General features: G+C 58.1%; 1 protein-coding gene across 1 annotated transcript; it reads left to right on the top strand.

Moving 5' to 3' along the window:
* The first annotated feature begins 6,103 nt into the window (after nucleotides 1–6,103).
* CDKN1A (cyclin dependent kinase inhibitor 1A) lies at nucleotides 6,104–11,132 on the top strand. The gene is made up of 3 exons (XM_032710564.1): nucleotides 6,104–6,141; nucleotides 8,611–9,024; nucleotides 9,773–11,132. Exons 2-3 carry the CDS (start codon nucleotides 8,619–8,621, stop codon nucleotides 9,820–9,822), a joined length of 456 nt encoding a protein of 151 aa, XP_032566455.1. The 5' UTR covers nucleotides 6,104–6,141; nucleotides 8,611–8,618; the 3' UTR covers nucleotides 9,823–11,132.
* The last annotated feature ends 418 nt before the right edge of the window (nucleotides 11,133–11,550 follow it).

Here is an 11,550-nt window from a genome sequence, read left to right as displayed (position 1 = left end):
GCATCTGGAATTCCCCGACCTTGGTCCCTGTTTGGTGGACCCGGGCAGAGCTCCATCAGAGCGTGTGGAGCACGTTCATCCCCACTGTCCAGCTCAGGGCCAGGCGGGGGCTCGGTGTGGGGCGAGAGCTGCTGCTTCATCCCCACTCCCGGAAATCCTGCTCTGCACAGAGAAGGGAAAGTGCAATCGACCCTTACCCTGGTGTCAAGGTGGTGGCTCTCATATCACCACCGATGGGTTTATTGCCATGTCAGCTGTCCCCTCCCACTCCCTCTGCTCCACACCAGACTCTGCACCAGCACAAGTCACTGTGCAAGACAGGGATCTGTCCATCTGTCTGTCTGTCCGTGGACCAAGTCCTGCCCTCCTACATGGCATGATCAGGCATGATCAGGGCTGATCTGCCCCTGGCTCTTCCCCTTCCCTCCCTCTCCCCACGCCCAGCCCTTCCCCTCGCCCCCGAGCACAGGGGAGAAGTGAATCACGACCCTGTGCCCACCCTCACCTGGACTGGTGGCATTCCCAAAATGCATGACATGGACAGGGAGATCCCAGGGGATGGTGACACACGGTGAGCCAGCGGGATGGGCGAGTGGGCCAGCAGGCACCTCCCAGAGCACAGGTTTGTGTGGGACAGACCATTTTGGTATCACTAAAATATTTTGGAGTGGGAGTGGAGGGACTTGCCTTGCACCCTCCTGTCTGAGTGCTCTGAGCAGAGGGTGCTCCACCAAATCGGGGCTGGTTTAGAGGTGACATTGTGAGCAAGTGTTTCGTCAGCAGCTCCCGCTGTCACCTCCTTCTCACACAGAGCTGGGAGGGGCCAGATCGAGCTCCCGATGGATTTCAAACCATCCCATGGCTTGGGGACCAACAAATCCCTCGTCAGCAGCGCTGTGCCACACGTGGGAAGAAGCTTCCATGGGCCTGGCTGCACCAAGAGCTGCCGAGGGCTGGGGACTCCAGGAGCCACATGGATGGGAGCAATCCCACCCCATGCTCCCCTTCCTTATTCCCACCCAGGGGGTGAATCCTGCTGTGGAAGATCCCGGTGTTCCCGGAGCAGTCCCTGTCCTCCCCCTGCTCTCACTGCGATGCCTGCGGGGAATTGCTGGCTGCAAAACAACCACTGTGTGGACGTTTTGGATGGACCTTTTTCCCTGCAGGAAGCTTTGCAGGAGGCTGGAGCTGCTCAGTTCCCAGCGGGGTGTCCGTGCCCCCTCCGTGGTGCCAGGGGTCTGCCCCGTCCTGCGCCGGGGCCGTGGGCAATGAGGTGAAGCAGCAAGTGAATAAAGGGGCAGACGGGCGCGGGGTTCGGAGCCAGGTACTCCAGCCATGCTCCGAACAATGAGGCCTTTGCTGCCAGCAAAAAAACCCCACAAAGCTTCCAAGCTGCTCATGGAAAGTCAGTGAAGCAATTACGTTAATGACTCTGAATGGGGCTAAAAACAATCTTGGATGAAAACGAGTGAGGGGCCGAATGAAGCGACCGATTCATAGCCCGGCTCCGCATCCAGGAATATTTCCAGTAAGCAAAGGCCTTGTTTTAGGCACTGTCTCATCCCCCATTTGTGCCTGGTGGGACTGTATTTCCACTCTGCTGGGTCTGGTGTCTCATCAAAATGCCTTCATAAATGGGGCAAACAAGGGCTGGATATGGCAGGGAAACAGTCAATTAACACGATCCGAGTTCTTTTAGGGGCAGAGTTAATCAAGCATTCAGCGTTTTGTCATTCTTGTCTTTCTTTCCTGGGAAAATCCTATTAGTATAAAATCACTTAATTGGGCACTTCAAAGAGCTGATGGGAAAACAGGCTTCTCTGGGATATAAACGCCCTCCAGCCGAACACTGGGTTCATTTAGATTTCTGCTGGAGCGTGAGGCTTTCATTAAGAGCCTTCACGTTTCCCACTTAAAAGAAAAAAGCTTGTTAGTAGAGATAATAAAAAAAAAAAACACACGCAAAGAAAAAAATTCTTGGTGATTTGAATGTTGCTGAAGAGGGTTTTTATTGCCGGAATACTCAGGACTTTGTCCCAGCAGAGCCTCCTACACCTCCGGAGAGCCCCTGTCGATCTGCTGTCCCAACTCAGTGATTTCACACCTGCCCGGGGTGTTCTGGCGAGTAAAAGCTGTTTGAGGAGGAAAAAAAGTCACCCCAGTGCCCCACAGAGTGGGGGGACACAGCCCTGGTTGGGCCTTTGGGGTGTAGGATGGTGTGTTTTGTAGGACTGAGCCCCAACCCCATGGGCTCGTCCCACTCTCTGTGCTGGGATGGAGATGCTGTGTTAGTTCCCCCCCATTCTCAGGTTGTTTCCCTGGGCAGAAATTCAGGTTTTTGCAGAGTTTATGTTTATCCCACCTTCAAAAAATAAGTGTGTGCCCTGATCTCTGCCAACTCCATCCCAAAAGACCTGAGGGATGCTCATCTGCCCGACTCTTTGCTGGTTTTCCCTCTATGCTAGTTGATGTAACAGGAATATTATATTCCCCCCTCCCAAAAAAACCCTACTTCACACACACCTTTGACCACTAAATCTCAAAACCATCTAAAATCCCTACATGTAGGTATTGGTGTGCATTTAAAACAGTCGTTATGAGCATGGGTTGGACCCCACCATGTGATTCCCACCAAATGTGGCTCCACAAAGCCTCATTTCCCCAGTTTCCATCCCATCCAAGCCTGGAGCATTCAAAGCCTGACTCCTTCCCTCAATTCAAACCACTCCCTGCTCCATGCTGGAGCTCCCACCCACATCCCCTTGGGTTTTGGGGGTGCTGCTGCCCATGTCAGAGGGGGACAGGGGGCAGGGGATGAGGCTGGCAGTCAGAAGTGATGTGCCCCAGCACGTTCCCTGATGGATCTCCGGCTGTGCCGGGCTGAGGACGGGCTGAGTCACCCTCTCCTGCTGTGAGTAATGTGTTTGCATCCGTGTCTTCAGAGATTTCCACTCCCTTCAGTGTCTGCAGAACCCACCTGGGGAGATCCCCTGGGGATGAAATGCTCCAAAGGCTCTATGGCCAAGGCAGTGGCTGCTACTCAGTATTTGGGTGCCCCTGATGCTGGGAAGGAGGTTTCTTTGAAATATGCAGGTATTTAATATGTTCCTCTTGCTTCCAGGCATTAGGATGAGTTGTTCAAGGAAATATAAAGACTGACTGTCCCACGATCACACCCCTCCAGGGTGGGGGTTTGGGACCCCCTCGGGGAGGGGCACAGGGCACAGGGGAGGTGACAGATCCCACAGGGTGGCTATAAATGGTGAGGAGGAAATAACCCATCAGCCCTCGGCACTGATCCTGGTCCCCAGCTCCCTGTCTCTGCCTTCCCCCTCCTCATTCTTGTTGTGGGACTGAACATGAGTCACCTTTGGGATTTTCTTGAAGTTCCTGTACCACCTTCTTTCTTAATCACACTTCCCCCTCTCCCCCTTTTTCTCTGGTGATGCCACTGCAGATGTGCCCATGGACTCCCTGACCCAGACCCTGACGCCATCCCTCTCCCCACTTCCCATTTCCAATAACCCACTTGGCTGAGGTCTCCTCTGACTCTGCTGTGCAGCCAGAGCTCCCCAGTTCCCAGAGCAAGGGAAGCGAGAGCGGAGCTGGCAACAGCCAGAAACCTGTTTCCCCCATCCCAGGGCACAGGGAGCAGATCCCCACCCCACCAAAAATCACTGATTGAATTTTGGAGTCACTTTCCTAAGGGAAAATCTGTGTCTGATTGACTTTCTGGCTGGTTTAGCCCTGGGATGGATCCCTGGTGGAACTGGGATGTTCTCAGCAGCCAGGCTGGTCGGTTATCTCACTGTCACTTCACTTTTTGAATCCTTCACTGTTGCATCAGCAGCTACAGAGCTGCTCCAGGTTGCACAAGCTCCTTCCTCTGCCACTTTAAAAAAAGCTGCTGGTTGGATGTTCCCATTCCCTTCTGATTCCCTTCTGTGTACTTGGGGGACTTTTATGGGAAAAACAAAAGAGGTGGTTTAAGCAGGGAGCATCCTCTGGTAAATGCTGCTTCGTCCCAGAGCCCCAGCTGGAGGCTGTGCTGCCCCGGTGCTGAATGGGGATCCATCACATCCCTCACATCCAGAGGGATCAAACCCACACCTGCAGCTGGAGCAGAGCTGGAGCTCGGCAAGGAAATGATCTGCTACCACACAGCACCATGTCCACCCTCTGCAGTGCAGCTCTGAAAGCTGCTCACTGCAGCCAGCAGCAGAAATCATTCCCAGGTGGAAAAACCAGCGACAGCTTCCCTGTCCCAGCTTGCCCCCTCCTCTCCCTGCATGTTACAAATGGAAAGACAGGATGAATTTGGGAGTGTTTGGGTCCAGACTGCAGCTTTCCAGGATGGATTTTCTGCGGTGTGTGGTATTAATTTAAGACACTTTACATTCTCCTTTCACCTTTCCTGCCCATCCCACTGTGCCCGTCAGGAGGCAGCCAAGGTGCTGAGCAGCCACAACCCACCCAAATCCCAGCAACTTGGCCTGGCCCAGCACCACGGAGTGGGGACTAGTGATGTCAAAACCCTCTTGCACTGTGGCAGCCTCCAGCCAAACATGCCCAAACACATTCTCCAGCTGCTCCAGCCAGTGGGAAGCTGCTGGTCTCCACAAGTGGTCTCCACACTGAGGGTCCTGCTCAGCACCCCAGCACCCACCAGCTCCAGGGGCCTTCGAGGAGGTCTGGCATTCCCAAGGGATCACTTTAACATGGTCTTTGTCACTTGGAAGTGTGCTGTCACCTTCTTGTGCCCACGCCAGCAGGTTGTGTTTGTCCCCGTGTGCCCAGGCCGTGATGCCTCAGTGTCTGGGCAGGGTGTGCTGGGCTGGGAGGGGGCTGCAGGATATGGCCCCCATGCACTGGGTGGGCTAAATCCAAGGGCATAATTTATCCTGCCACAGGGCATGGATGGACCAAAAACCAGGCACAGGGGCAGGTGCCCTCTGGCCCCAGCAGAAGCTGCCCTGGCTTCACACCTTTCCTGCCTGTGGACTTGGATGCACTTTCCACCTAAGCCACAGATTCCCCCCAAATACTCACCACCAGTTCCTGCAGGACATGCACAGACTTGTTCCTCCTCCTCATCCCTGCCCCGGAGCCTGCAGGACTCAGAGCAGCAGATCCTTCCCCAAACACTTTCCTCCGGCCGCAGCAGGTGCTGGGGGTCCAGCACGTGGAGCAGAGCCAGACCCAGGGGAGAAAATCCATCTGGAGGGGCCAGGGGTGGCCCAGGATGGGTTGGTCAGCACTTGGGGACCAGGGCAGCATCATCCTGGCACGACTCTGAGGTGGGCACCCCGAGGGGCTGGGCTGTCCCTTCCTTAATCCACTATTCCCCTTCCCACAGTGACCCGGTGGGTGGGACAGCCTGGGTGGGATGGGACCCCCCCCCCCTCGAGCCAACTAAACCCCTGCATCTCCCAGCTGGGATGGGGCACCCCTGTATCCATTGCTGAGGGGTCCCTGTATCCTCTATCCTGTATTCCCTATCCCCCTGCATCCCTGATGGAGGTCTCTCTGTCCCCTGACTCCCCTCTAGGAAGGGGGTCACTGTATCTCCTAACAGGGGCGTCCCTGTATCCCCTGATGGGGGGGGGGGGAGGGGTCCCTCCATCCCTTACTGGGGGTTGATCCTGAGCCTGCCCAGCGTTCCTGTATTTCCTAACAGGGGGATCTCAGATTTCCCTGATGGGGGGGACCCCAGCAACCCCCTAGGAAGGAGGTCCCTGTATGTGCTAACTGGGGCGTTCCTGTGGCCTCTAATGCCGGGTCCCTGCACCCCGTAAGGAAGGCGGTCGCTGGATCTCCTAACGCGGGGGTCCCTGTAGCCCCTAATGCCAGGTCCCCGCACCCTCTAGAAGGGGGGTCCCCTCTCCCTGTGCCCGGGGTCCCGTCCCGTCCCGCTGGCACCGCGGGCATTCCCGGCACCGGGGACCGGGACGGCGGCGGCGGTGGGGGGATCACATACGGGGTCCGTGGTTTATGGGTACACACGAGCGGTGCCCGGGGCGGGGCGGGGACGGGAGGGAAATCCCTGGCGACGCGGGGAGCGGCGGGCTGGCCCCGCCCCGGCTCTCCGCTATAAAGGCGGCGAGAGGCGCCGGGCACCGGGACGCGCGGCGGGACCTGACGGTGAGTGCGGCGATGCCGGTCCCGGTGGCTTCCAGTCGCCCCCTTCCCCCCTCCCTCGTCCTGGTGGCTCCGACCCTTCGCTGGACGGGGAGGGAGGAGCCGGTTCCACCGGGGAAGCGCCGGTTTGCCCGGGGAGCTGCCGGTTCCCGGAGCGGGGAAGGCGCCGCAGCGGGGGCGGCTCCGCCCGGGGCCGCGGGGAGGGAGCGGGGCCGCGCCCGGTGCCGGTGCCGGGGGTGTCGGTGCGGACCCCCGGGAGCCCCCGGAGCCCCCCGGGCGGGCGCGGGGCCGCCGGGGCCGGGCCGCGCTCGCCCCCCGGTGGCGGCGGAGCGGGGCGCGGTGCGGGGCGTGGTGCGGGGCGCGGTCCCGCCGCCGAGCATCCTCCGTGGCCGCCGTCCCGCCGGGACCGGCCACCCGCGTGTCAGCCCCCCGCGTGTCAGCCCCCCGTGACGCCCCCGTGCCAGCCCCGCCTCGGCCCCATCGGTGTCGTGAGCCGGCCGTTCTCTGCGCGGGCTCACCGGCTTCATCCCCCTGTCCCCGGGTGCGGGTGCTCCCAGCCCCTCCTGCCCCCCTCCAGCCTTCCCCGAGTTGGGGTGACTGGTCCCGGCTGTCGCAGGTGCCTGTGGACCCCAGTGGGGGGTGTGTGTGTCCCCGGGGGTGCCCAGCCCGGCCGGGTGAGGCTCTAACGCAGCCGAGCACCTGCCACGTCCTTGCCCAAATCTTGGGGCTCCCCAGCCGGGTACGGGGAGCCTCGAAAGCTCTCGCTGGGCAGAGGTCGCTGGAAGCGGCGCCAGCCCCGAGGGAGGGGACGATGACCCGGCCCCGGTCCGTCCTTCCCTCATTGGTGGCTTTGGCAAATCCGCAGCCGTGAGTCAGGGCGGAGGTTTTATCTCCAGGCTCCGGGGTGGCACCTGGGCCGTGTCGCTGGCCCGAGGATCGGGACATCGGCGCGTGACGCAGGCGGCGAGGGCTGGGGGGGTCTGGTCAGGGTGTGGGAACACGTCCGTCCCCCCCCCCCCCCGCCCACTACCTGCCAGGGCTTGCCTGGACATGCTGGGACTTGCCTCGCAGTGAGGTCATCCTGTTTGTGTGCTCAGACTGCCAGGAGATAGGGAAGCTGGATTTCTATTTTTACTCTGGGATGCTGAGTCTTGGGCACAGGGTTGGGGTGGCCCCCGGGACAGAGCGTGGCCCCCCCAGCCCCCGGGCTGGAGGCTCTTCAGCTGCTCAGTGGCACAACGTGCCTGGTAATGGAATCACGGAATCATTTAGGTTGGAAAAGATCTCCAAGATCGAGTCCAGCCTTTGACTGAAGACCACCTTGTGAACTAAACTAGAGCATTAATGCCATGTCCAGTCATTCCTTGAACACTTTCAGGAATCTGGGAAAGAAATGTGGCACGGGTGATCCAGAGGGGCTGCAGGTGCTGAATTTGGGCAGAAATCCTCCCTGCAGGAGACTGAGAACTCAGTCCTTGTGGAAGTTTGGGGGGGTGAGTGAAAGTCTGGGGGAGGGGTGTCTTTCATGGTCTGGATTTGGGGGTCCTAGACTTGGACCCTGTCTTGCAGGGATTTTATTTTATTTCCGTGAATCTTTTTTTCTTAAACAATTTTAATGAGTGTGGCTGTCCCAGCAGGGGCAACCCTTAGCTTGGAAAGCTGTCAAATCCCAGAGCATTGCTCGTCTTATCAGTTGGACTCGATGATCTGGGAGGTCTTTTTTCCACCTCGACAATTCTGATTCTATATTGAGGTTCCTCATAACCGTGGGTGGTGTGAGGGATCCATTATCCCCACACATGTGTCAGGGGAAGGACTGCTCAGAAGCAAAGGCTTTGCCAATTACTGTGAAGGTCAAGGCTTTTGGCACCAAATTGAAAAAAAACAAACAAGGTCTTGTCTCTGGTTACTCAACAGCTCCCTGCAGATAAGGAGGGTGGTTAGCACAGTGGTCAAGCCTGTGGCATGTTCTTGCAGTTGCTTAAAGGTTTCCTTACCACTGGGTCTGGGTTCTTGTGATGAAGAAACTGGCCAGGAAAACATCCTGTTGCCTCACTTGCCCGTGTGCCAGCTTGCCTTGTGGCTGTGTGGAAGTGGGAATGCAGTGGGGTTGTGGATGGAGCCTGTGGCAGCATCCAGGTGCCGGATGCTCTGCCGTGACAGGGCTTTCCCTGCTGGAGGAAGGATGGGGAATGTCGACATCTGCACCTTCCCCATCCTTCTGCCTCTCCCTGGGCTGTGTGTGACCTCAGCCATGCTCAAGCCTCTGCCTAAGGTGCCACTAAAATCCCAAAAGTCAAAATCTGGATGAAGCTGGCAGGTGTCAGTCCCCTCTGGGCTGGCTCACTGCAGAGCCCAGCCCAGCTTGTCCCACCTTGGCTACCGTGTGCTTTGCTCTGGTAGCCAACACGCTACCCTGGAGTTTGCTCCTGGCTTTCCCAAACCCCAGTAACTCTCTCTGGTTCCCCCCAGCTGCCACGATGCCCCTGTCCCACAGCAGGGCTGGGCAGACACCCTGCAGCAGCAAAGTGTGCAGGAACCTCTTTGGCCCCGTGGACCACGACCAGCTCCAGAATGACTTTGAGGACAAGCTGAGGCAGCAACTGGAAGAAGCTCAGCAGCGCTGGAACTTCGACTTTGAGACAGAGACTCCCTTGGAAGGACCCTTCAAGTGGGAGAGGGTCTTCCTGGCTGAACAGCCACCCCAGGGGGCCCACAGCCTGGTCAGGGCTGTCATCAGCAGTGACAGCAGGAGCTCCTTGGTCCACAAGGTCCCCTCCAGGGACTGTGTTGGCAGGATTCGCCCCGAGGAGTCTCAGCAGAGCTCGGAGGTTTACAAGGCTGGTTCCCCACAGGGCTTGAAACGTGGGCAGACCACCATCAAAGGTGAGTGCTGGGGGCTTGGTGTCACTCTGTGGGTGCTCGGGGGCATTGGTGTCATGGTAGGGACAGACAGAGGGGACTTGGGTGCCAGAGCCCTGCCTGGCTCCAGGGCATGGGGAGGAGACCACCTTCCATGGATCTCCCTTGGGTGAGCAGAGCCCACCTTCCAAGGGGAAAAAGGCCACCAGCTGGGTGCCTTTTGGTTGCTGGGGGTTAGGCAGAGGAATTCCATTGGGCTTGTGGGTTTTGTAGGTGAAGATGCCCCAAAATGGTTCAGCACTTTGAGTTCCTGTGGCCAGACCCAGTCACAGAACATTAAGGGGTTGGAATGGACCTTAAACATCATCTAGTTCCAAACTCCCCTCTCATGGGCAGGGACACCTCCCACTAGCCCAGGTTGCTCCAAGCCCTGTCCAACCTGGCCTTGGACACTTCCAGGGGTGGGGCAGCCACAGCTTCTCTGGGCAACCTGTGCCAGGGCCTCCCCACCCTCACTGTAAAAAATTTCTTCCTAAGAAATTTCTGCTCTCTAAGGTCAGGGCCTGGGGTGGAAACACAGGTGAGACCAAAGAGAAGAGATGATGGAGATGAGACATGCAGGCTCTTCTCCCCAGGAGCTTTGGGTGGGGGAGCTCTAGGATGGAACCCTTGGTTGATTTTGGGGTGCCTCGCTGGGGACACCTTCCTCGTCCTGCCCCACTGCTTCCAGCAGGCTGGAGGCACTTCCCAACCCTTTCCTTCTGCCCTCCAGACTTCTACAGTGCCAAGAGGAGGATCGTCCCTGCCAAGCCCAAGCCGTGACACGTTGGTGGCTCCTCTGCCATGGGGGACAGCTGCTGATGCTGCCGAGCACGGGGGGTCTGTGGCTTCCCCCCACCCTGTGCTGTGTAAGCTGTTCTGCATGAAGCAATGTAGAGTCTGTAGTTCCCTATTTATGAGTAGCTCTGGGGTCCTGAGGGACCTTCACTGTGTGCAATGTAGAGGAGGAGCCTCTGGTGAGGGCTGGAGCCCCACACTGGGGGTGGAGGAGGACTGAGATGGGCCTGGTGGGACTGGGGCACTGCCCTGCCTGTGGAGAAGTGCCCTCTGCCCTGTGGTGGTGGGGCCAAGCATCATCCCTGCACTGTCCTGCTGTCCCCTGCCTGAGGGCTGGCCATGGGGGACACTTGTGTCCCAACCACCTGGTGGCACCAGATATCTTTAAGAAGAAGTCACTGATGTGGGTTGAGGAGCCCTGAGACAGCCTGGCCCTGAGGACACCCTGGCTGCTGGCACGTGGGAGTGCCCTCTGTCCAGCAGGGTGGACCCAGCAGTGCCAAGCACTTGTCCATGAGTGACCTGGAGGCTGCTCCTTCCTACGGCTGCTTGGGAGAAGCAGCTGCTCCCTGGGCAGCCCTTCCTTGGGGTGACTCACCAGTGCTGTCACTGGCAGGAGGTGACAAAACCACTGGAGGCCCCCAGTTGGAACAGCAGTTGGGGGCCCAACACTGCCTGGGAGGCTTTGGGATCCCCTGTGCTGTACTGGCCCAAAATCTCACTTTCTTACCTTGTTGTTGGCTTCAGTGGTACTGTTTGCCCTCACATTCCTGCCTCCTCCAACACTGACACCAGGCTGGGGAGCCCCTGCTCTGGCTCTATTGGGCTCCTCTGGGGATGATGTTGAAATAGGAATTGTAGCTTGTTTTTCTGGACTTTTTCTCCTTTGGGGCTGAGGGGAGAGGACCCTCACCTGGCTCTGCAGAGCAAGGACTTTGGTCACCTCTGAGATGGCCTGGAGCAAAGGCTGCTCAGTCCCAGCACTGAAGGATGAGTCCCTGCTCCTGAGGGACTCTACACTGTCGGGTCTCAGCACTTTCATGGGGTTCATCTCCTGCTCTGCTGGGTTTGGACTCTGGAAACTGGTGCAAGATGGTCCCAGGAAGGAAAGAGATGGGGTTGACCTCTCACCTTGCACCACGATGCACTTTGCTGTTGGTGAAGCTGCCAAGCTCCCAGCACTAAATGTTTATTTATATTAAAAATAATACTATTAAGTGTACGTGGGGAAATGGAGATAACATGTTTGTCTACAAATGTTAACTTTCAATAAACACTTGCCTTGTGTAAGGGAATTGGTGTCTCTGGGTTAATGGGAGTATTTGGGAGCAGGGCCTGGCTCTGGGGAGGAAGGTGCTCTGGGTCCCTGCCTGGTTCTGGAGGCTGGGGGTCCCTCTGGGGGTGCAGCCCTGAGCTGAGAGCTGCTGTTGTGAGGGCTGAGAGGAATAAGCACAGGGCTTATGGCAAGTTTTTTAACCCCATTGCCTTAGGACAGGGGTCTGGTGCTGCCACCATGAACCCAGCAGAAGCCACTGTGTGGGATCTCCCTGCAGGCCCCTGTGTGAAGGTGATTCCTCTTATGCACGTTGTTCCCCCTTTCCCACTGTGACCCCACTCCTCCTAACCCCCAGTGCACTGTCCTGGGGGACAAGTGGCCATTAGCCACGGGCAGGCTGGTCCCATCCCTTCCTCCTGTGGTGCTGGGTGGGTAAA

The sequence above is a fragment of the Chiroxiphia lanceolata genome, chromosome 25 (genome assembly GCF_009829145.1).
Source record: "Chiroxiphia lanceolata isolate bChiLan1 chromosome 25, bChiLan1.pri, whole genome shotgun sequence".
NCBI lineage: Eukaryota > Metazoa > Chordata > Aves > Passeriformes > Pipridae > Chiroxiphia > Chiroxiphia lanceolata.
This window is presented reverse-complemented; position numbering and strand designations above follow the sequence as displayed.